At 40.8% G+C, this 27,159-nt stretch overlaps 1 protein-coding gene across 1 annotated transcript in view; it reads left to right on the top strand.

Annotated features, from left to right (window-relative positions):
- LOC139369857 (cadherin-13-like) overlaps positions 1-27,159 on the top strand; it is a 243,059-nt gene that overhangs the window by 130,710 nt on the left and 85,190 nt on the right. Inside the window, exon 2 of the mRNA XM_071109488.1 lies at positions 11,937-12,054. Coding sequence (XP_070965589.1) covers positions 11,937-12,054 — 118 coding nt within the window. The remainder of the gene's footprint in view (positions 1-11,936; positions 12,055-27,159) is intronic.

The following is a 27,159-nucleotide window of genomic DNA, read 5'->3' as shown; positions in this document are numbered from 1 at the left end:
TGCTGAAATGCAGTGGAAATGTTTTTTGGGGATTCAGTTCATTTGCATGGCAAAGAGGGACTTTGCAATTAATTGCAATTCATCTGATCACTCTTCATAACATTCTGGAGTATATGCAAATTGCCATCATACAAACTGAGGCAGCAGACTTTGTGAAAATAATATTTGTGTCATTCTCAAAACTTTTGGCCACAAATGTATGTTTGCCAGTCTGCTGTGTTATCAAACTAATTTGCGATTCCCTTTGCCTCATCCATCTCAGACATATAGTTTTTCAATTTATCATCTATCCATCGGGATTTCGACTTGAATTAAAATAGGTGCCAGTACTGTTTACATTTAGGTGCAGGAGCTTCACAATACGTTTGAGAGCTGAAGAACATATATGGTGCCAGTACTCAGCTCCGCTGAGCTCCTGCCCAAGTCAAGCACTGGGCTTATTACTTGTAACAGGTTTTTCTGTTGAGAAGGAATTATCTTATTGGGGTACAGAAGGAAAAAAAACTTGTTCTGTTTTGTAGATTAAAATTCATTATCTCTGCGGGGTTTCAAATAAACGTTTCTGTGGTAACCTTTGACTTGGTTTATTGGTTTGAAAGGATTATTCACGATTATTTTTGGGAAGAGACATCTTGGGTAAATATTGATTCAGATATACATTTATTATTTTCCTTTTTGGATTGTAGGAAAGAAAAACCCAAAGAACTTTGCTATCTGTTCCCACTGGCACTTACCTCCATGGATTAGAAACTTAACGTAATATAATCAACAGTTAGAATCTATGAGAGGAATATGAATGTGGCTCTCACAATTACTGCTGCACAGTTGGAAAAAGAGAGATCGAACACAAATCTTTTACATACTGCATAATATCTCTTGTAGTGTCAGTTTATTTCCTGTACCGATTGATTAATCAATACAGTATTGTTGATCCTCAGGATTGTCCCCTGGTACACTTCAGTAAGCACCTTGTTTAAGAACCCAAAGGAAGAGGGATACACAGAGCCATACAGGACTGGATGGAGGAGTGGAACTAGCACAGTTGATGGAAATATAGTCTACCAAAGAAAAGTCTACTAAAGTCTACAACCGTTTAAAATAATCCTCAGTATCACCAGCAAACCAGGCAGAGAGAAGTGCTTATAGAATAGAGGTTAAGAGGAAAGAAAAAGAGAGAGAGGGGCGGGACAGCCAGAGAGACTATTAGCACCATCGGCCTTTCCACTGATGAATAGGTGTCAGGCAGAGGCGAGATCAGATGAGACAAACCGCTAAACCTGGAATGAGGAAACAGAAACAGAGGCCAACCCTTTATTCCTAATCACAGTTCCATATGACCACCCCAACCAATAACACCCCCAGCAGCACAATACGAGCAGACAGGGTCTCTTGCCTCCTGAGCTATAGAGGCTGGCCACCTTACCTCCCCTATCACACAACTCAGCACTTCTCCCCTGATGTCCACTGATAGGCTTGTGTCTGGGAACAGCCTCATTGTAGTCATTCAACCCTGGATTGTATTTGTGCATCATGAGACGGAACCATGATTCCATCTCCGGTCTAATGTGATCTGATTGACAGTAATTGGAAAGGAACACTCCTACTCTCTTGCACTTTTTTTTGCTGGGTTTACAAATCAACTTTTTGGTCATTGAACTTTCATCCATCATGGTCAGTGACAGTCCTATCACCTAAACTTTGTTTATTGACCTAAAAAGTTTACATTTACTTCCTCAACAACCTCAAGAGTAAAAGTAATGGGAGTGTAAATTAGAGGCTAGATTCTGTTGAAAGTTATTTTTCTAATCCATGTTCAGCTTCTGCTCGGTGAACTGAAAAGGTGCTTAGAGAATATGCATTGACAGACTGACACCTGTGTAGAGATTGTTACAAGTGTATTGATTTTTTAACATTTGACTAAGAACACATTCTCATTTACAGCATCAACCTGTGGAATAGTTATTTAAAGGGGAGAGGAATGAGGCAATTGTAAGCTGGTGAAGATCAGGTGACCATGATGGTATGAGAGCCAGATTGGGAATTTAGCCAGGACACCAGGGTTAACATCCCATCCAAAAGACAGCACCCTACAAAGAGCAATGTCCCCAAACATTGCCCTGGGGTGTTGAGATTGTTTTTTTAGACTAGAGGAAAGAGTGCCACCTACTGGCCCTCCAGCACCACTTCTAGCAGCATCTGGTCTCCCATCCAGGAACTGACCAGGCCCAACCCAGCTTAGCTTCAGAACAAAGCCAACAGTGAGATGGAGAATGGTAAGCTGCTGGAATGGTGGCACTGACATGGCAATGTCTTCTAGACCAGGAATCATCAACTAGATTTAGATTGGAGTTTATTTGCTGCTGTTTAACAGAATTGTATGTACAAAAATAAAATAAATAATAATAACAATACATATGATTCCACCTTTCCAACAAGTCAATTTATAACATTTATACCCTGCTACAGCTGCCCCGGTCAAATGTAAGTGCTATTATTGTGAAGTGGAAATGTCTAGGAGCAGCAACGGCTCAAATGCGAAGTGGTAGGCCACACAAGCTCACAGAACAGGGACTGCTGAGTGCTGAAATGTGTAGCACGTAAAAATTGTCTGTCCTCGTTTGCAACACTCACTACCGAGTTCCAAACTGCCTCTGGAAGCAACATCAGCACAATAACTGTTTGTTGGGAGCTTCATGAAATGGGTTACCATGGCAGAGCAGCCGCACACGAGCCTAAGATCACCATGCGCAATGCCAAGCATCGTCCGGATTGGTGCAAAGCTTGCTGCCATTGGAACAGTAGAAACACATTCTCTGAAGTGATGAATCACACTTCACCATCTGGCAGTCTGACGGACAAATCTGGCTTTGGCAGATGCCAGGAGAACGCTACCTACCCCAATGCATAGTGCCAACTGTCAAATTTGGTGGAAGGGGAATAATGGTCTGGGGCTGTTTTTCATGGTTCGGCTAAGCCCCTTAGTTCCAGTGAAGGGAAATCTTAAGACTACATCTATACTATTCTTTGCTTCCAACTTTGTGGCAACAGTTTGGGGGAGGCCCTCTCCTGTTTCAGTATGACAATGCCCCCGTGCACAAAGCAAGGTCCATACAGCAACGGTTTGTCGTGATCGGTGTGGAGAACTTGACTGGCCTGCACAGAGCCATGACTTCAACCCCATCGAATACCTTTGAGATGAATTGGAATGCCGACTGCGAGCCAGGCCTAATTGTCCAACATCAGTGCTCGACCTCACTAATGCGCTTGTGGCTGAATGGATGCATGTTCCCGCAGCAATGTTCCAAAATCTAGTGGAAGCCTTCCCAGAAGAGTGGAGGCTGTTATAGCAGCAAAGTGGGGACCAACTCCATATTAATGGCCATTAGAATGAGATGTTTGACGAGCAGGTGTCCACCTACTTTTTGTCATGTAGCATATACACTGGTGTGAGGTACTTTTAAGTAAAAATACTTAAGTACTACTTAAGTACAACTTTTTTGGGGTATCTGTACTTTAATATTTATATTTTTGACTACTTTTACTTCACCACATTCCTTAGTAACCTCTACGGGATCGTCGTCATTGACCCCGTTGAGCAAACGTGCGCTAATGTGATTAGCATGACATTGTAAGTAACAAGAACATTTCCCAGGACATAGACATGTCTTATATGGGCATAAAGTTTAAATTATTATTAATCTAACTGCACTGTCCAATTTACAGTAGCTATTACAGTGAAAAAATACCATGCTATTGTTTAAGGAGAGTGCCCAACAACAACAAACGTTTCTCACGTCAACTGGTTTGATATATTCACCTCTGAAGGTAAGTAATGTACTTACATTCAACAATCTTGCTCTGTTGTGTCATCCCGAGGTGCCCATAGAAGAAATGTAGCATAGTTTTGTTTGATAAAATCTATTTTTATATTCAAATGTAGGAACTGGGTTCTACAGTTTGAACCCCTGCTGTTAATAATAAAGGAAAAAACATGTTGTTTTTCAAATATTTGCCAAAAATATTATAATATTTACATAAGTATTCAAACCCTTTACTTTGTTGAAGCACCTTTGGCAGCTATTACAGCCTCGAGTCTTTTTTGGATATGACGCTACAAGCTTGACTACAAGCTATTTTCAGGTCTCTCCAGAGATGTTGAATCAGGTTCAATTCCGGGCTAAGGCTGGGCCACTCAAGGACATTCAGAGACTTGCGTTGTCTTGGTTGTGTGCTTAGGGTTGTTGTCCTGTTGGAAGGTGAACCTTCACTCCAGTCTGAGGTCCTGAGCACTCTGGAGCAGGTTTTCATCAAGGATCTCTCTGTACTTTGCTCCGTTCATCTTTCCCTCAATCCTGACTTGTCTCCCAGTCCCTGCCGCTGAAAAACATCCCCACAGCATGACAATGCCACCACCATGCTTCACCATAGAGATGGTGCCAGATTTCCTAAAGACATGAGGCTTAGCATTCAGGCCAAAGAGTTCAATCTTTGTTTCATCAGACCAGAGAAACATATTTCTCATGGTCTGAGAGTCCTTTAGATGCCTTTTGGCAAACTCCAAGTGGGCTGTCATGTGCCTTTTACTGAGGAGTGACTTCCGTCTGGCCACTCTACCATAAAGGCCTGATTGGTAGAGTGCTGTAGAGATGATTGTCCTTCTGGAAGCTTCTCCCATCTCCACAGAGGAACTCTGGAGCTCTGTCAGAGTGACCATCGGGTTCTTGGTCACCTCCCTGACCAAGGTCCTTCTCCCCCAATTTCTCAGTTTGGATGGGCGGCCACGAGTCTTGGTTCAGAAGATCTGTGCCTCAACACAAACCTGTCTCGGAGCTCCACAGACAATTGCCTTTGACAACATGGCTTTTTTTCTCTCTCTGACATACACTGTCAACTTGGGACCTTGTATAGACAGGTATGTGCCTTTTCAAATCATGTACAATCAATTGAATTTACCACAGGTGGACTCCAATCAAGTTGTAGAAACATCTTAAGGATGATCAATGGAAACAGGATGCACCGGAGCTCAATTTTGAGTCTCAATGCAAAGGGTGTGAATACTTATGCTTTTTATAAAAAAAATATTAAAATCTAAATACCTGTTTTTGCATTGTCATTATGAGTGTGTAGATTTTTTTTCTTTTTTTAATAAGGCTGTAACAACAAAATGTGGAAAAAGTCAAGGGGTCTGAATACTTTCCAAATGCACTGTATGCTGAACAAAAATATAAATGCAACATGTAACCATTTCTAAGATTTTACTGAGTTACAGTTCATATAATCAAATCAGTCAATTAAAATAAATTAATTAGGCCCTAATCTATGGATTTCACATCACTGGGAAGACCGAAATTGATCTGTTGGTCTCAGCGCAGAAAGTCTGCAAAGACAGGCCCTGAATTCTATGGAATTTCCACATTGTGAATGAGGAGCACCCAACCTCCATGCCTCTCGTTGATGAGTCAACAGGTCATTTTCTATGCTTAGAAGATGACATAGAATAACCTGGATAGCATTCTACAAGGTGTTCTGAATGTTTCATACACTGGAAATGAAAATGTGCCTTTGATAAAGGCTAGTGCTAGAGTATTGTAGGCTACATGTGGTTTTAGCGCTCTCCACTCTCGCCTCCCCTCCTAGGTGTGTGTTTATTGCTTGCAATCCTCATTCACAGGCCCAGCAGGTATGGTGCTGTGTCCAGGCTCCAGATGGTTCAAAGACACAGGTGCTCCTGCTGGCTGGCCAGCTGCAGGTTTTTTAGGCCCAGCTTGATTGATTCTCCTCAGTCTGGGGTGTAGTATATTGGCCAGGCATGGGTCCAGGCATGGGTCGGCCAAGCACAGTCTGGGGTGTGCACTGACATTTACCACAGTCAAGAGGACCAGGCCTGAGGGGCAGCAGTGTAAGGAGAGGGAGGAGGCGTATTCATCTCTTTGCCTGTGCAAGGCTGGGTGGATGGCTGAATGCTGGCTTGCTGGCTGAGTGGGTGGATGACTGGATGGCTGGCTGGCTTGCTGGCTGGATGGCTGCCTTTAAAAAAAAGAACATGTCTAATGTGCAGTTTCATATGTGAAATCAATATTTTTTGGTACATTTTTAAATAGCTGTTTTCACATGTTGAGCTTAAATTCACACGTGAAATCATATTTTCACATGTATTACATTTAGAGTTTACATTTTAACACCCACTTTTCACATGAGGAGAATAAAATGTTTTTGATTTCACATGTACACTGTAACTTGAAGGTCCACGTTCCCTTGTCCCGCATTTGGGCTTTTAAATGTGGTCACCGTAATTCCCCTGGTGGAAACATTGGTACTGCAACATGTTAACACCAGCTATTCCCATGTGAGGAGAATAACATTATTTCAAGCCCACATGTGAATCTGCAATTCCAGTTTTCTTATATGTGAAACTGCATATCCAATTTTCACATGTGAACGTTTTTAGCGTGTCCGAAAACCATGTTTCTGACTGTTGTTATTATGATTGTACAAATTTTCACATGTAGTTTGTTCACACACGTCTGAAAACCATGTGTTTTTACATGTTACATGTTTGTCATTTCGCAGACTCTGCACATCAACATATATTTCAAGTCAGCCCGGGGATTCAAACAAGCGACCTTTGGGTTACTGGCCCTACGCTCTTAACCGCTAGGCTACCTGCCGCCCCACTTGTAATTTTCACGTTTTTTTCATGTTTTTTTTGTAAGGGTAGCCAAACACAGAGGGCGATATCTGGGCTGGTCAGTCCAGCAGGGAGGGAGCATGGCAGGGAGAGAAGAATAGTGGAGAGCTGGCCACGGTTCAAACAGAGATGTCAAAATGCATGAGGAAGAAAGCCAAACACATGCTGGACACAGAAATAAGTTGTCTCTTGGACTTAAGAGACCACACATACACACAGGCATGCACATATAGGTACCCACGCACCTGCCAGCACGCCCGCACATACACCATCTCTATGATCTCTCACACATGGCATAGAAACCCACATACAGTCAAGAGTCACGCCAGAGACCAGCTGCTGTCTCCTATCAGCTTTCCTGAGGATTCATATTGCCTTATTGATTTCCTCCAAAGCTGACATTTACAGCTGGCTCTGCCAAGTGGTTCTGCTCTGCTCTGCTTCCGGTGCTCATCAATGGAGCCACTCCCTTAATCACACTGCTGCCCTGTCACACCTGCTGGATCACTGCCACAATGGAACAGCCTAGCCTATCATACAGCAGCATAGAACAAGCCAACCCTACTGGGCAAAATCAAATCAAATTGTATTCGACACATGCTTCGTAAACAACAGGGGTAGACTAACAGTGAAATGCTTACTCACTGGCTCGTTCCAACGATGCAGAGATACCTATTGGAATGGTATCAAATGGTATCAAATACATCAAGCACAGGGTTTCCATGTGTTTGAGATTCCATTTGCCCTGTTCCAGCCATTACTATGAGCCGCATCCCCTCAGCAGCCTTCTGTGGTGCAGGGGTGCGAGGTAATGGAGGTACAGTAGATAACTATACATATAACGGGGACTAAAGTGACTAGGCAACAGGAAAGATAATAAAACAGTAGCAGCAGCGTATGTGATGAGTAAAAAAATGGTCAATGCAGATAGTTATTACCAGCAGTGGGACTGTCACTTTGGAGACCACTCATATAATGGGACAGACCATCCTAGCTGTCATTAGTGGTGTTACTGTCATACTGGATAGTTAGATCTATCACATCAAATGCAGACCACACATAATGATCAAATAGACCTGGCCACTAGTGAGTTGATTTATCCAAAACAGTCAGGCAAAAAGACATCTCCTGTTTAACAAGACTACTGTAGACCATACGAACAGGACATACAATAAGCATAATACTGTAGCTATTTGTTCTGTTGATCCTCGTTCGGTCTTCATGTCTGAAGTAGCATTCCCATCGTCATGTGATCAATGTTAAAGGGTTGGAAAAGCAGGGGGTATAGATTTTTTTATTCCAGGAAAGCATTTCCTTGGTGCACTTAAAGGAATAAAACACACATAAACACTCTGCAAATAAGTGTTTATCAATAGGTTGCAGTGTTTACTTTTCCGCTGCAAAATAATCCATAGGATACAAAGGACCTCTCCCTGCTATTCTGCCAGTGTGGTCCCTGTAATTGATTGTATAGGATATGGCACTGTATCAAGCTAACAGAGACAGCAGTCTCCTCTCTATTCTAGAGATCTGTTTCCCTAGTGTTCTCTGGGACCAGGGTGGGATGCTGTGGAGAGTAGTGTGTCCTTTCATAAAGATTTACTATATCACTTACAATGAGCTGAACCAGTTTGGACCAGAGTGTGGACATTGTCTTTAAGTGCCAGCTGCACACTTAGATAGTGGTACAACAGTAGGGGGATGTAACGTACTCAATGAAGGCCTTGTATATGGTAAATGGGATTTAAGTGTTCTCCCCCTATTTTATGGGCTTGCCCCAACATTTTGAATGTACACCCCCTAGCAGAAACTATGCCCAGGAGTTAACAATGCTGTAGAATACTTTGTTAATATACTGCAGACCTTATATTAGTGCCATATATTTAGGGAAATAGATGCATATACTCTTAGAAAAAATTGTGACATCTACAGCCTGAAAGGGTTCTTTGGCTGTCCCCTTTGAAGAACCCTTTTTGGTTCCATGAAGAACCCAGCCGAATAACTTTTTTTTTTCTAAGAGTGTACAAGACCCAAACATTGGGCTGCTTGACTATTCCAAGGATCAGACTGAGCCATGGAAACTGCCTTGAGTGAGCGAGTTTCCTCTCTCTACGGTATCCATTTAGGAATTCCGCTGCGTTTTCATTTTGTAGCATTAGTGATGAGTGAATTTGCATGAAATCTGTGCTTGGCCCATGATAAAAATGTCAACTCAGAGAATTGTGGCTGTAAGTGTCGTCCTCAGTGGCTCTGCTAATCCTGTCTCAGTGTCAGCGGGCCTTTTATTGATAGAGAGCATCACGTCACATTAGGCTTATTACCAGCAGGAGTTTATCAGGGCAGACATGGACGAGGATTGAAGCTCTCCAACTCACCCACTGCTCCCCCTCCAACAAATAACAAACACATCTCTCATCACTTGCTGTTTAAGCCCATTCTATGACCATTTCCACTGAGGTTTCTTAAAGCACACAACCAAGGATATCATATCGTTACATTATAATACTACATGCTCTCTCTCCATTTGTTTTTCTTTCTATTTTATCCCCCTTCTGTCTCTCCTTCTTTCAATCTGTCATATATGTAAAAGAAAGACCGTTTCAGTGATGTAGCTTTGAAAAAATATTTTGCATGTTGACACCATGTTGTGTTTGTTCACCAAGCTCCTTTGTTGAGCAGATGTGACTAGAGCAGTAATCCTCCCATGTTGTGTTCGGCTGTGTAGAGTCTTGCTGAGCCAATCACACCAAAACAACGCTGTCTTCACACAGACATCAAAAAGCATGATACAGAGGATGAAATGTGAACAAATCAATTAGTATTTCCACTGCTGTAGGCCCAGGGGATGTATGTGTGGTGACAGATTCAGTGTGTGTGTATGTGTGTGTATGCTCATACGTGTGTATGTTAATCCTCTGTGCTGGGCTGAAGCAGACAGCAGGTGGTTTCCATAGACAGAATGTGAAGCTCCCCAAATGCAGCATGACACCTCCAGATGAAGGAAGGCCTGCAGAACACCCATGTGTCCTGCTTTCTTCCATCTCACTTCAAACACACACACACACACACACACACACACACACACACACGGCTGCACATACACTCTCTCAAACTTTTATTTCACACCTGCCTGCCCACTCTTATGTTCATAGGCACTGTGCACCTGCAAACAAAACAAATATTTTACATTCATTACTTTTTTATCCCGTTCCCTAAACCCAGGGTACTTCCAAATCCACCCATGCCCCCATGCCCAGACACACTCCGATGCAATGCACACTCAACTAACACATTCATTCATACACACACGCACACACTAGAGGCTCATACACACACACATTCCAGCATATTCCTCTCAGCATGGGCACTCTGTCATAAAAAACTTCACGTTTTCTCTTTATCTTCCAGATTTAATGTTAATTTAACACAGACCGAGCAGGAGGCCAGGTAGAAAGGTTATTCACCGCAGCAGGCAGATGTATAGTGACTATTATGACCATTCTGTCTGTCTTTTACTGGAACATCCGTCAAAATGGCGCTGTCTTCCTTCTGCGCCTGGCAAATGCTCGGGCGAGCTCATGGCGATACGACCACTTTCGTCTTATCCCCTAATGTAGTTGCCGTACTGCTGTTTGATATGCTCTTACTGTGTTGTCTTACTTCTTATTAAATTGGTCTGATATTGTTGATCCTCTGCCGAGGTGAAGAAACAGTGACAGCCTTGTCACTACATGTCGTCAGGCCCTCGTCAAGCCGGCTGGCCCATAAATGTGACTAACAAGAATTGTATCTATTCTGACAGAGGTCCCCCGGATATAATTGAATTAACATTTTGAGACCGGCAGGAAATAGTGAATATTAGCAGATACATTACATATAATGGGCTCTATACCTGAGGCCCTGCCAAACCCATATTATCCTTAGCAGACTGTACACCTCATTTCCATATTACTGCATAGCTAAATGGTTAGCCATGATCCCACAGTCCAGGTATCTAGCCAATCCAAAATGACAATCAAATGTTTGATTGACCCCAACCTCTATTAAGGATTGCTAAACTCATGGTTACCAACCATCAATACCAGATGTACAATCAGACATCAGCATTCTGCAAGAAGTCCTCTGCTGTATATTCCCCTGCCGTGCAATTACTGCACATCCCCATAGCCACCCTGTGGTATGAGAACTCATGTACCTGTACAGCATAATGATGACCTCTGGAATCCTAAACTAATTTATTAGCACATCTCCGGCGTCTTACATGATAATCAGACCAATTTATTTACATAAATCACCTTTACGTCACCAAACAACAGCGTCATATCCCATAATTATCACATCAATTTCCATATCCCTGATCTGATGGTGAGTGAGAAAGAGCATCAGTCAATTTCCCCACCTGGCTGGCTACCTGCGCAGTTGCCGTTATCTCTCTCTGTGATCTCTCTTATTCTCTCCTCCAGTCAGTCAACCATTACAGTGACGGAAAGGAGCATTCTGACATTTCTGAGCGATGACTTAATTACATTGAACTTTTGGTTTAACAACAACAGAGAGGACCCAGTGACTGGAGTAGTGATAAAAAAATGTCCCTGAAGAGGCTGTATTTATTCTGACAGACATTTTCCCCTCTTGTAATAAATTACATTTAAAAGAGGATGTTGCACTATAGGTTGTGTAATGATTGAAATGCCAATAAAATATCCATGTGAGTCACAATATGATGTGTTATCAGGGGTGTTATGATATGTGCACTGTTGATATTTTTCAGACTGTGCAATGAGAGCATTATTGTACTGTTTTGCAGAGGAGCTACCATCAGGAACTGCAAATAATTCTGCACTGTGACCGTTGTCATGGCTGCAGCATGAAACAATGTGAATGGAATAAGTTGGAGGACACCATGTCACTCCAATGGGTTCGTGTGGTGATAATATCACATGACCCATGCATGACCTCTTGTCTGAACAGTGATGAGATGAAGTGACACCTATTAAAGGATGTAAACTATAGATACAAAAGTATGTGGACACCCTTTCAAATGAGTGGATTTGGTTATTTCAGCCACACCCAAGTGTATAAAATTGAGCACACAGCCATGCATTCTCCATAGACAAACACTGGCAGTAGAATGACGCTGTCTTCTGCTAATGATGTTAATTATCATTAAAGAAGTGCGTCAGAGAAGACAGACGTTTTACTGAAGTTGAACTTGAGCTTTATCCTTCTCTTCTCTGTTGTCTGTCAGGTTGTCCATATTGGAACCCAGGAGGAGGGGGAGAAGGGATGCGTGCCTGGCTTTCAGGTGAAGGAGTACCAGGTGGAGTTCAACAGAGGTTTCCAGAAGGACCATCCTCTCACACAAAGTGAGTGAGAGACCTGATACCATCCTGACATATGGAGGATTAGAGAAAGTCAAGCAGGCGCACAACACTTCAGATACAAATGTATTTAATTACTGTTATCTATCTTTCCTTCTCTGTCTCACTCATGGACACATACACATATGCATGCACGGACATACGCGCACACACATTTTCATGCAGACTGTAGCTCTACAGTTGCTCATTGTCTAGCTCCTAGCGTCAGGCAGTTTCCCCTGGGGTTGTAGAAGTGGTGATTCTGTGTGGGCTGGCTGTTATGTTCCCAACATTCAGTATAATTCATGCAAAATCTTATTAAAAACAGGAAATAGAAGCAATGGTTTCCAAACACAACAACAAAATGTTACTGTGCTTATAAATTATTTTCCTTGATTGTGTGATTTTTACAAAACCTTGCTGATCCTCTCCCGCAGGCTGCCGTGAGTTGTAGTGTCTTTAACTGAGAAACACTGCTGTTGTGGGAAAAAAACACATCACACGGACACAGTTAGCCCGATTGACATGTTAACTGTTGCGTAGGAATTTGCTCAATGTTTCGAGAGGTATCAATCCTCCATAGTATCCATAGAGATGTTTTACAGAAGTCTATTTGATCTCAGAGGAGAGTCAGCGAGTTCATGATCAAGGTCATCACCACAGATACAGCAGTTCTATTGAGTCTGTGGTGAGAAGGCCTGGTCATCTTGACAGTGTTTCTATATGGCCTCTACAGAGCCCTGTACTAGGAGATCCCTCTCGCTCTTCCTCCAACAGCCCCCACCTCATTACTGTCACAATTCACTGGTCCTCGGCTCCTGTGGGATCGGCAGTAATGTCTGCCTGCTGGTCTCCATCTCCAGTGGGATTTCTAACCATGTCTGCTAGCTAGCTTCCTACTGCTCAGAGAGATGAGTTATGGTTGGTTGCTTGTGTTCTAGGTCCTCTGAGATTGACAGGGATGTCAACAGGGTACACAGCAGCATGGGAGTGGTGTTTCTTCTCAGCAACAATGAAATATTGCAATGGTGAGAATGAGTCATTAAAGTGGAAATGACAGCGTTTTAAAAACTTAGCAAATATGAAACAAACCTAATGTCATTCAAAGTATCACATTCCCAGTTTATGCTACAAAACCAACTTTATAAGAGGTTTTAAAATAGGTTATACTTGACAAATTCCATGACGTAGAGTAAGTTGTTTGTTGGCAGAATAGTTGGATGCAGTTCAATGCATGATTAAAATATATAATTCATAAATACATTTGTTTGCTGCCTCCAGCCATTCAGGATCCACTGTTTCAGTTAAATGACTCAATATTTTGGACAAAAACAGACAAATGTAACAAAGGCTGGGAAGGTCAATACAATGGTAAGTGTCTTCACTGAAATGTTCAACCTCTCCCTGTCTGAGTCTGTAATACCAACATGTTTCAAACTTTTTTACTAAAGTTTAAAAAAAATCTGACACAGCGGTTGCATTAACCAGTGTGTGTATCTTTAACTATATGTAAAACATGCATCTTTCATCAAAATGTATGATGAGTATTTCTGTTATTTGACGTGACTCTCTGTATTTACTCTGGATATTTTGGAGGCATTTCTGAACATGGTGCCAATATAAACCGCGATTTGTGAATATAAATATGCACATTATCGAACAAAACATAAATGTATTGTGTAACATGATGTCCTATGAGTGTCATCTGATTAAGATTATCAAAGGTTAGTGATTCATTTTCTCTACTTCTGCTTTTGTGACTATTTTTGGCTGGGAAAAATGGCTGTGTTTTTTGGATTTGGTGGTGATCTAACATAAATATATGTTGTGTTTTCGCTGTAAAACATATTTTTTTAAAATCGGACACGATGGGTAGATTAACAAGATGTTTATCTTTCATTTGCTGTATTGAACTTGTTAACCTGTTGCGACGACCAAACCCGGATCCGGGATTCTATTTATAGACCTAAGCACATTACCATAACGCAACGTTAACTATTCATGAAAATCGCAAATGAAATGAAATAAATATGCTATCTCTCAAGCTTAGCCTTTTGTTAACAACACTGTCATCTCAGATTTTCAAAATATGCTTTTCAACCATAGGAAAACAATCATTTGTGTAACAGTAGCTAGCTAGCGTAGCATTTAGCGTTAGCATTAGCATTAGCATTTAGCAGGCAACTATCACAAAAACAAGTAAAGCCTTCAAATAAAATAACTTACCTTTGAAGAACTTCTGATGTTTTCAATGAGGAGACTCTCAGTTAGATAGCAGATGCTCAGTTTTTCCAAAAAGATTCTTTGTGTATTAGAAATAGCTCCGTTTTGTACATCACATTTGGCTACCAAAAAAAAAAAAAAAAAAACGAAAATTCAGCCCTCAAAACACGAACTTTTTTCCAAATTAACTCCATAATATCGACTGAAACATGGCAAACGTGGTTTAGAATCAATCCTCAAGGTGTTTTTCCACATATCTCTTCAATGATATATCCTTCCTGGAAGCCTGGTTTCTCCTTGCTCTCAAATGGAAAAATAATTGCACCTGGCTTTACGCTCCAATTTCGACGCAGGGACACCAGGCGGGCACTTGGAAAATGTAGTCTCTTATGGTCAATCTTCCAATGATATGCCTACAAATACGTCACAATGCTGCTAACGCCTTGGGAGAACGACAGAAAGTGTAGGCTCATTCCTTGCGCAATCACAGCCATATAAGGAGACAATGGAAAACAGAGCTTCAGAAATCTGCTCATTTCCTGGTTGACGCATCATCTTGGTTTCGCCTGTAGAATGAGTTCTGGGGCACTTACAGACAATATCTTTGCAGATTCTGAAACTTCAGAGTGTTTTCTTTCAAAAACTGTCAAGAATATGCATAGTCGAGCATCTTTTCGTGACAAAATATCGCGCTTAAAACGGGAACGTTTTTTATCCAAAAATGAATTAGCGCCCCTAGAGATCCAAGAGGTTAACGTTACAGAAATCGCACACTATTCAATATTCTGAGACGGCGCTCAGATACAAGCTACATTTCTCCGTAATGTTGGAGTCAACAGAAACACAGATTTCAGCATAAATATTTCCTTACCTTCGATGGTCTTCGTTCAGAATGTTCTGGAAGGCTTCATACTTACCCAATACATCGTTTGGTTTCAAGTCTTGCGTCTTTGTATTAGCTACTGCTAATAACATCAGCTAAAATGCACCCAAAATGTCCTCTGGTCCGGAAAAGTTGCGCATCAAAACTTCAAAATTACATATTATATGTCGACTAAACAGGTCAAACCAAGTGCAGAAGCAAGCTTTATGATGTTTTTAACACACAAAACAAATTTCAATTCAACCGGTCATCGTCTGGTCCTTTTTCTGAGTACTGGAACAAAGGAATGGCTGTGACCAATTCGCGCCCTAACGCACAGGTTTTTTCTCGCGGCACTTACTCAAATCACTCCCATAGGGCCAATTCTCGCGCGATTTGAACGATTAAACGCTCTACAGAATGAGGACATCTAGTGGAAGAGATAGAAAGTGTCCCCAGATCCATAAGTGGTTGGGAAGGGTGGGGGCGATGACGTCAAAGTTGCTCCAACTTTCATGACCACAAAACTAGTTTGGAAGAATGCCTGCCCTGTGAGTTCTGCTATACTTACAGACATAATTCCAACGGTTTTAGAAGCTTTAGAGTGTTTTCTATCCAATAATAATTATTATATGCATATATTAGCAATTTTTGACAAAACATTTTTCAGTTTACTAGGGGTACCCAATTCCTCCAAAGGGGGCATAAATCTGCCATATCCTCAACAGGGTATTACTCTACGTCATTCCCAAACATATATGAAAGTATGAAAACTTGAAAATTACCATATCTCAGTACTCGCTTATCAACAAAAAAAAAGGTGTCATATTCCTCTGTATGTATATGAACAGATTTTAATAGGACTTGATGTTACTAAAATGCTGTCAGTTACACTTAAAGATTTAATTAGTCTCGTTAGTGATAAATCAAGTGATAAATTAGTGTGGCGTGTGTATGTACATGCAGTCACAGCCTGACATTTCATTAATGACTGAAAAGTCATGGTTTATAGTGGCATTTGACTATAGAACACACTTCTGAAGTGGCACTGCAGAGGGAGTGCTGCTTTTTCAGTACAACAAAACATATTTTATATTCTCTACCGTAACATGACGACTCTGCCCAAGTTTTGTCTTTCAATATTTTTATTCCATTGTGCTTGATTGGGAGAAGCAGTGAGGCCTTTTGTAATCTTGAGGTCCTCTGAGAAAGAGCATAGTTCTGTTTTAGTGCACCACTCTGGGACAGCAGTACACTTCCATTACCTTGAGTATGCTCCTGTCAGCAGAAACACAACACACCATGGGGGGTTAGCGCACAAACATTTCCTCACACAGACGAGTAGATAGTCTACTTCACAACACATCTTCCCCCGAGACACACATCCTTGTGCACACATTCTCAATGAAAAAAAGCTTTGACACCCAGCTTTTTGTCTATAATATCTTCTAGCCCAATTGGAGGAGATGCACGGTTGCTGAAATAGTTTAACAAGAAGATAAAAAGAGTTAGTATGCTGGGCTATAGCATAAGCACTCAGACTGCAGAGAATCAGGGATAGAGGGATGCAGTCAGATTCATTAGACACTGCAGCACAAAGCAGACTGAGCCCCTGTGAGCTGCAGGTATACTCTGTAGTGAGGCTGTGCAGTGAGCCAGTCAGAGAGACACTGTGACTCAGGCTGGGTGCTGGCTCTGTAGGTGACACATGCAGATTTATTTAAATCGTCCCAGCTGCACTCCTATTCCTCGCCCGCATTCAGGCAGGGAAGTCCTGTAATTACCAGGATAGGGGCGGTATGTAGGGGGCCGCTACATGGTTGGGAAGGCCTAGGTCAAGGACATTCATCTTTCTAATGGGTTCTGTTAGAAACTAGGCAGCGACCAACAGACACACAGTCACATTCACACTCAATTACCATTACTTCCAGATGGACAGCACCTAATTACATGAATAATTGATGTCAGAAATGCAAATGGAAATCCATAAGCAAATGTGCAGAGAGCGGGTGGAGTGAATAAAGATGAAGTTATCCCCGCCACCGTCCCTGTCCCATTCCGCCCCTGTCCTGCCTAACTGATGAAGTGATGTTAAGCATACATACGATCAGGCGTCCTCGGAATAGCACACTCTATAAAACACATTGTTCCAGACTTATTGTGCTTCTGGTATAGTAGGCAGCTTTCAGCTTTCTGTCTGACTCTAAATTAGTTGGACATAGAAAAGTTCAAGTCTTGAACCTAGATGTTATGTGAGGTGAGCTTATTCTTTGAATTCTTCAGCATATTCTTTGAAGGCATAGTTAACCTTTTCTGGCGGTAAGCTTGGTCTGAAAAGCAAATCTCAAAATGAAATAATTTGCTTTTAAATGGAAAAAGTAATAGAGACACTTTAATAGAATAGACTTGGAGTGCTTTCATATTAGCGATGTGGAGAGAAGTTCAATCAGGTATGTTAGTTTCAGTGCTGGAGTTTTAGAGTTGGGCAGATTGGAAATGTATATCTCCTCTGTTTGGTAATGAATAAAAAATGTAATGTAGCTCAATTTATGAAAACGCAATGAAATTGATCCTGTAATCTCTCTCAGCACACTCTCACCAGTTCAACATGAGCTCCAGTGTCAGTAAGGCATTATATCTCGCTGAAGTAAAATGTAACGGACTGTATTCTGATACAGAACCCCACTACCAGTGGGATTTAGTGTCACTTTCAAACACATCCCAGGAAAATCACAAACCAAAGGCAACCACTCACATTTATACTAATTTTGACTTCTCAGCATTGCGATGCTTTAGGCAGCACTGCAATATAAATCACATTTACTGTGCCATAACTAAAGTTGGAGCTCAAGTAGGAGCTCAAGTTCTCACCAGTTGATGTCTCATAGAGAAAAAAAACTATGAGGAAGACATTTAATTATAACCTTTATTTAACTAGGCAAGTCAGTTCAGAACAAATTCTTAATTACAATGTAAGCCTAACCAAGCCAAATAATTGTGCACCACTCTATGAGACTCCCAATCACAGCCAGATGTGATATAGCCTGGATTTGAACCAGGGACTGTAGTGACAGACTCTTGCACTGAGATGCAGTGCCTTAGACCACTGCGCCATTCGGGAGCCCAAGTGTTTCACTTACAATGCCATCTCATAAAGTTGTGCTCATTGCTTCAAGAGTTCATATACAATACGTAATTGCAATGCAGTTATTGAGGTTTTTGATACTTCCTTTCCAGCATTATATCAGGCAGAGCCACACTTCCATTAGCTTTATGAGGGACTCTTCCTATGCATAATGGACAGTTGAGGATAGAGCCTTCTCCTTACTGGCTCTGAGCCCATGGCTTATTAACTGTATTGAGCTCCTAAGACCTCCTTCTCGAGCAGGATCCCTGTCTCTAGCCTGTGTTCACTCTGACTTGATCATCGGGCCAATTTAAAAGGACTTTGATTCTGATATAGCCCACTGGTTTAAGATAAATTGGTTAAATGTAACATGCTCTCTCATCTGTTTTATTTTTTACTTCTTGAGGTTCCGCTTCAAGATTGGAGTTTACATGATAAAGTACTCTGTCCTTGTGCTCCAGGCACACACTCACACATTCTCAGTAGCATGTTTGTGGACCCCCCCCACGCACACAAATTGCAGTTTTCAAGATTTGTTCATTTGATAAGCGCACCCAACCTTGAGACCTATTCACCCACAACAAAATCTTCTATCATGTTGAATATTAAAGAGAGAATTTGGGATTTATATTCTGTCTGTTTTTCCCTGCACTTAACTTCCGCTGCATTCCCATACAGTGCATGTATACTTTGTTGATCCATCGATCCACCTTTTACTAGACCGCTGGTGTCATAGTAAAGTCCATAGCTGTTAGTGTAACCTGAATATCTGAAATCTCCTACTGTTGCTCTACTTTCTAACTCCGGGTGATTTCTGAAAGACATGGTTGACTTGAGGACTGGGGTTCCCAGTGTTTTCCGCATGGCAGCATTCATATCCAGATCATGCCACTCTCATGGCTGTAGTAATTCTGCTACATTAATCACTTTCCTCTGTTCCAGCAGGACCCACTGTCTCTTTTCCGGTATATTTTTTAATTGACTATAAATCAGGTGTGCTTTTGACAAATTACAGTAATTACAGAGGCAATTATGGTGAGAGAGAGTGTTTCCCTCAGAAAAAAAGGTGTCGGCGGGGAGTGATGCTGTTGTGTTTGAATGGGTACAACCAGGCTAGGTTCCACCGTGGCACTTAGTTACCACAGCCTGTCCCTCTCCCTACCGAGGCACAGTAACCCGGGGCGGGACTGTTATGTGGGGCAGGAAGTGAGGGACTCTGCTGAGGGATAGAGAAGGTTGGGAGGAAGAGAAGAGAGAGGGAGCAGGAAGAGATGTATACATTACTGTACTATGGTGCAGAGGAAGCAGGGAAGTGTTGTTAGTTAGTATCCACCTTCCTGCCATGCTGCCACACCTGCAGTTAGCTGAGAGCCGGCACCATTGGTTGGTGAGAGACACAGCCTGAGTGCCTGGCCAAAGAGAGCATCCGGAGCACAGGGCCAACCATGCCAGGATCCCATCTGCAAGCACCACACAGTTTGACTCCATTTGATCGGCTTCCCTCAGAAAAATCGGCAGTGATCGCCTCACTAACCTACTTACGATACAACTGCTGGAATTAACTAACTTTGTTCACAACAACACCCAGGGAAGAAATAACCAAACATGTTTAATTCAAGACAGCCTGTTCACCAAGGAGGGTGTTCATCAATTAGTAACATGAGCTTTTCAATTGCAGCTTTGAAGAAGAATTTAAAGAGTTGCATTTTCTGAGCATCTACAAACTGTCACGATTAATAACCTCGTGTCCAGCGTTCTCCTGCTGTTCTGTTGGCGCTATAGAACGTTCTCTACCCAAATTTTCTACTCAAGTACAAACATGGTACTCGTTTGGTATTCTTGATGCATTTGGTTTGGGTGAAATCCATACAGTACTTGTTATACTCAGTATATTATAATTATAGATATAATGTAGAAACATGAAAAGGGTTTTGATGTCTATACAGTCTCCCACAAAAGATACATTTTCAAAGCCTTACCTTATGTAGTCTGTTGTTGTCCAAAGTATGCATTCACTTGGTGCAATTACACACACACACACACACACACACACGATGAACCCATGGAACCACAGAGTGTTTTTCGCCTGAGTGGGGGAATGGGGACTGGGACTCTGTTATCATGCACGATACTGTGCTCTACCCATCACAGATCACTTCTTCATTAGCCTCTTCATAAAAGATCACAGCACTCCATCATAGTCTTTACATGTTCAAACATGAGAGATGTGACAGCGGTTCACAGTGTTCATACAATACACTATCTCCCTAGTCAGTGAGCAACACAGTATGACCTGATTTTATAGATAGGATATTATGTTCTAAATTCACTTCAGAAGGGGTTTGTTTACCTTTTCTACAGTTGCACAAATTAAGGTAAGTTTCTCAAGACATTGAATGTTACAAATTGTACCCCACAACAACCTTGGATAATGACGGGTGTGATCGTAGAGTTGCAGTTATAATCTTTTGTTGAATGTTTTCTGCCTCACCCGTGTTTTTCACTCCTGGTGGCAATCAGAGCTGTTGGATGTGCTCCCAGGTCCTTCTCTCCTGAGTGGCCACAGAAAGTGCTGAGTAACTTGGCTAGAGAAGCCAGCATGGCTGAACTGGCTTCCTGAGAGCCCATCTATCTGCCTGTGTCTTGTGCTGTAGAGAGCTGCAGCGGCCCGGACCGGAAGGTGTGAGTGACAGATCAGGCTGTTACTGCTGCAAGCAGAACGTTTTTCCACTGTTAAATGACTGCAAACCTCCCCTACTAGTCAGACCTATTGAACACAATGCTTTCAGAGAACATTCATAATCACACCAGAGTCTAAGCCGGGGAGGAGAGTTCTACTAAGCTAAGATGGTCATACCAAGGATAATTTAGCTTTTAGATTTAACATCTCAGAACATACATTTTTGTCACGGTCGTCCTCCTCTTCATCTGAAGAGGAGAGGCGAGATGGATCGAAAGACCAAAATGCGGCGTGGTATGTGTCCATGGTAAATCTTTAATACAGAAAGTACTGACACTGCATACAAAACAATAAACAAATGACGACCGTGAAGCTACAAATTAGACCTGTGCTGACACAAGCCACTAACATAGACAATCACCCACCAACAAACAGTGCAACCCAGGCTACCTAAGTATGATTCTCAATCAGAGACAACTAATGACACCTGCCTCTGATTGAGAACCATACTAGGCCGAAACAAAGAAATGCCCCAAAACATAGAAAAACAAACATAGACTGCCCACCCAACTCACGCCCTGACCATACTAAATAAATACAAAACAAAGGAAATAACGGTCAGAACGTGACACATTTTATTTTGGCCTTACTGCTATTAGCCCATTCATACAGTATCAGTCAAAAGTTTGGACACACCTACACATTCAAGGGTTTAGCTTTATTTGTACTTTTTTCTACATTGTAGAATAGTAGTGAAGACATCAAAACTATGAAATAACATATATGGAATCATGTAGTAACCCAAAAAGTGTTAAACAAATGTAAAAATAAGCTTGTTTTTCTCCAATGTTTGAAAACATTGTAAATGCAACATTGTAAAAATAACACACAGTTTAGCCTCATACCATGTTTTAAAAAAGTATTTTGATAGCATGGATGGTCAGTCCTTGCATCCATAGCTCTGTCTATTAATCTGAGAGTGGTTACATTTCTCCAGGTCCATCCCTCAGCTTTTTACCAAAACAGAGGCGGGTTCCAGGTTTTGTTATTGTTTCATCTGTGGATTTGCCCTTTAAACAACTGCATATTGTTAAGATATCGAAGTGTCACCAACAAAAAGGTAAACAATAGACCTATAGCAAATGCAGCATATGGCATTCATTTTTCACATGTAAATAGCACTTTTCAGTAGTGCTCAAAGCATGCCATTCCATGAGCAGAGCATTTATTTCTCAACTCGAATCAATGAGCCCAATCAGTCCTCCATGACAACAAAATCATAAACAACAGAATAGGGCTGGCTAATAGGTCCTTAGTTCTTGGGGTTATGCTCAGGTAAAACAATTTGGCTAATCTATACTTCCATTTCCTAGTCCTATTCTTGAAGATCAAGGGGTATAACATTTATTGGAATGACTGGAATTCTGACAGACTTTGGTTTTTAATGTAAAGATATAATTTAGTTGTATTATTATATGTAGTAGAAAGCGATGGGTTAGAAGAAACCTACATAACCAACCTATAAAGTAAAATGTATCATCCATATATGGCCAACTATGTAAACTTTAACATTGATTTATCCTGCAATTGGTAACATTCATTTTTGTCTTCATCTAATGCCTTTTAACGGGAACGTAATCTAAAAGTAATGTAATCAGATTACGTTACTGAGTTTGGCTAATTCAAAAGTTATGTTACTGATTACAATTTTGGAATTATGGATATGTACAGACAACGCACTACTTGATACATATGTATGTTAGGTTTATTCAAAAATGAGTTAAAGGGATATTTCAGGATTTTAGCAATGATGCCCTATCTACTTTCCCAGAGTCAGATACCATTTGTGTGTCTCTGAGTGCAGTTTGAAGGGAGTTGCTAACAAGCTCGAATGCAATCGCTAACTAGCGTTAGCGCAATAACTGGAAGTCTATAGCAGATACCATAGACTTCCAGTCATTGCGCTAATGATTGTTTGCATTGGCTAGCAAAACTACCTCTACCTTCCAAAAATGCCGAAGTATCCCTTCAAATGAGTGTCTATTGAAGTACTGTTGCCATACTGAATGATTAGGTGGAGATCACAGGAGGCTGCTCAGGGGAGGACGGCTCATCATAATGGCTGGAACAGAGTAAATGAAATGGTATCAAACACATGGAAGCTGTGTTTCAGTTTGAATTCCATTTATTAGTTTCAGCCATTATTAAAAGCCCATTCTCCCTAATTAAGTGGCCACAAACCTCCTGTGGTGGAGATGACGCACTAATGATATTAAGTTATTAGTAACTAATGATATTAAAGTAAAACTTAAGAGCTATGAACATAAAATAAAATACATGGTATTTTTTGATACAGATGTACATTTTACATATGCTCTTATCCAGAGCAACTTAGTGCATACATTTTCATATTTGTTTGTACTGGTCCCCTGTGGGAATCAAACCCATACCCCTGGTGTTGCAAGTGCCATGCAAGTGCTGTGCTCTACCAACTGAGCCACACAAGACCATGTAGGGTCTTAATTTGACCTAAAGTATTTTCTTACAACAAATTCCTCGCAGCAACAGGATTTGAATGTTTAGTCCATCATCTTGCTTGATCGGTGGTTAAGCTATAAGCTGATAGAAAGTAGGCTACAAGAAAAGTGCAATATCGTTGGTCTCAATACTAACACTGGGCTATAGGGATTTGACAGAGTCATGGATATATACACGTATGTACGTATATACGTGTATATAGATATATATATATATATATATATATATGTATTTCTATATAAAAAAGGTTCAAAATGCAATGGCTGCTAAGAAAAAAGCACAAACTTAACTGCAAACTACAAAGAACAAGGGGGTCATTCCACAAGGTAAAAATTGGTCGATGTGCCCTTGAGCAAGGCACTTAACCCTAATTGCTCCTATAAGTCGCTCTGGATAAGAGCGTCTTCTAAGTGAAAATGACTCAAATGTAAATGAGTGCCTTTTGCGTCCCTTTGATATTTTATTTAGGAATTGTGCACAAATATTGCATTTTAAAAGCCTGTTATATTAACCCTTGGGCTTTTTTGGAGAAAAAATGATGTCCATAGTGGTTTGGGTCAGATTGACCAGTACAGTTTAAACAAACTCTAGACTGTCAAAGAATCAAGTAAACAGCCAACACTTTATTTTGTCTTGTCAAACCTTTCAGAATGAAGAAATACAAGAACATTTTATTTCAAAAACTCAATATTTATTTGTTAAACATATTTCCTTCTCACAAACAAGCATTTTCTGTTTCCCCAAGTAGGCATTTTTGTTGTATTTCCCGGTAGCAGTAACACTTCAGTCTTTCTCTCCACATGTTGAACACAATGTACATATGTGCTTTCTGCAGATGTATTTATTGCATTCTATACAAGTGGTGCTAGTTTTACTGTCTTGTCAAGGAGGACAGAGCAAATGATGTAGGCCCTGGAACAATTTTGATTGCATTGGAAGCTGACAGTCTACCTTGACTTTGTTGTGGTGACAGTGACCATTCTATATTACCATCTTTAGACTTTTATGTCCTCTCTTCTCTGGATGATGGTTGTTGTATGCTCTCTCTCTCATCTGATGGAGGAGATTCTCTTCACCAAAGAAAAATTCACAATCTGGATCATCAACAGCATTGTCCTCTATCTCTGAAATGTCCTCTGTCTCCGAAACCTCTTCTATTTCACTGTCACAATCCAGAATTTGTGATAAGTCTTCATTAACTGAAAATCTTTTGGAGCTCATTTTTGACTGTCTGTGTCAGATATCTGCTGCTCTCACACTGAGAAAGAGAAGATTGGGGAAACTCCTTTTCACCAAAACATAATTATTAAAATGCAACCAGAACCAGACAAAATAAAATACATCAAATACACTTGTTTAGTTTGGACCTGTGCAAATATGTATACACATGAAAGCCTCCGGGTCAAAAACATCATGTTTGTATACAAAATCTACACAGACATTCCATAACACATCAGTGTATCCACATTTTGAAGTTCGGTTCATGACCCTAAATGAGGAAATGTAATTTAATTTCATGGCAAAAAAGAGAGGTTAACTAGTGTTTTAGACAACTCCAAAGTGGAAATGGGTCAAATTGACCCATTGATTTTTCCATGCAGTATTTTTATATGAATAAAGACATGTCCATCTGTGCATCCTCTGTGACTTCTAGGAAGATTTTAACACACTCCAAGTTTGTATTGTAAAGCCCTAGTTATTTTGTTGCTTTGACACAGTAATTTCTGAAGTTTATTATTTATTTAACCTGTTGCGACGACCAAACCCGGATCCGGGATTCTATTTATAGACCTAAGCTCATTACCATAACGCAACGTTAACTATTCATGAAAATCGCAAATGAAATGAAATAAATATGCTAGCTCTCAAGCTTAGCCTTTTGTTAACAACACTGTCATCTCAGATTTTCAAAATATGCTTTTCAACCATAGGAAAACAATCATTTGTGTAACAGTAGCTAGCTAGCGTAGCATTTAGCGTTAGCATTAGCGTTAGCATTAGCGTTAGCATTTAGCAGGCAACTATCACAAAAACAAGTAAAGCCTTCAAATAAAATAACTTACCTTTGAAGAACTTCTGATGTTTTCAATGAGGAGACTCTCAGTTAGATAGCAGATGCTCAGTTTTTCCAAAAAGATTCTTTGTGTATTAGAAATAGCTCCGTTTTGTACATCACATTTGGCTACCAAAAAAAAAAAAAAAAAAAAAAAAAAAAAAAAAAACGAAAATTCAGCCCTCAAAACGCGAACTTTTTTCCAAATTAACTCCATAATATTGACTGAAACATGGCAAACGTGGTTTAGAATCAATCTTCAAGGTGTTTTTCCACATATCTCTTCAATGATATATCCTTCGTGGAAGCCTGGTTTCTCCTTGCTCTCAAATGGAAAAATAATTGCACCTGGCTTTACGCTCCAATTTCGACGCAGGGACACCAGGCGGACACTTGGAAAATGTAGTCTCTTATGGTCAATCTTCCAATGATATGCCTACAAATACGTCACAATGCTGCTAACGCCTTGGGAGAACGACAGAAAGTGTAGGCTCATTCCTTGCGCAATCACAGCCATATAAGGAGACAATGGAAAACAGAGCTTCAGAAATCTGCTCATTTCCTGGTTGACGCATCATCTTGGTTTCGCCTGTAGAATGAGTTCTGGGGCACTTACAGACAATATCTTTGCAGATTCTGAAACTTCAGAGTGTTTTCTTTCAAAAACTGTCAAGAATATGCATAGTCGAGCATCTTTTCGTGACAAAATATCGCGCTTAAAACGGGAACGTTTTTTATCCAAAAATGAAATAGCGCCCCTAGAGATCAAAGAGGTTAATGTGATTAGTGATTCATTTTAAGGTAAAAAAACAACAACCTGTTACGTGAACTGAACTCTAGTTTCAATAGAAACACTGAACATCTAATAGTCAAATCATAGTGTAAAAGCAGGTGAGCTGGTTCTACTCTTATTGGCAATTTTCAGGTGTTTTGTGGTGGGAAACTGAGCTGGTCGAGCATAAAACGTCAACCCTGTTACATAGATAGACAGGCTAGAATTGTTTTCAATTGCCCCTCCTTGTTACACACAACAAGCTTCCGTTCCCCCTATCACGTGGGGATTCATGGCCGATTTAAGATGAAATCATCAACCCTGTAACTTTATTTTGGCACTTACTGTAGTCATCTTTTCATTTAGCCTCTTATTAAGTTGAACAGGTGGTCTTCATGACAGAATGTAAAAATTAGATGAAATACAACTTTTTTCCTTTTCACCAACTTACCACGGGTGTCATTTCAGCTAAACCTATGGTATGGTAACGATTTTTTATAATGTTGAAGCTCATTTACTGCATTTCTACACAATATAAAAGTAGAGTCACCGAAATGACATAGGTTCAGAAAGTTAACAGCATAGTGGGTCAATTTCAACAACTAAGAACGTTGAATCACGAGGGTCAACTTCTCCTCTGTTTTGGTCCCGTGGCTTCAACACTAACAGTGTGAAGCGAACCTGTGCTCATGCGCAGATACTGTGTGTGATTGTGTGAGATTGAGGTCTTGCATCTCGCTTTTCTCAATATGTGCGGTGCTGCTCGTGGCAATGTCATTTTGCTGAGTCCACCTTCAAAAACTCTAAAATGCAATTTAACGAACAGCAAAAAATAACCAAAATTGACACCCCAGTC

The sequence above is a fragment of the Oncorhynchus clarkii genome, chromosome 1 (assembly GCF_045791955.1).
Source record: "Oncorhynchus clarkii lewisi isolate Uvic-CL-2024 chromosome 1, UVic_Ocla_1.0, whole genome shotgun sequence".
Classification (NCBI taxonomy): domain Eukaryota; kingdom Metazoa; phylum Chordata; class Actinopteri; order Salmoniformes; family Salmonidae; genus Oncorhynchus; species Oncorhynchus clarkii.
This window is presented reverse-complemented; position numbering and strand designations above follow the sequence as displayed.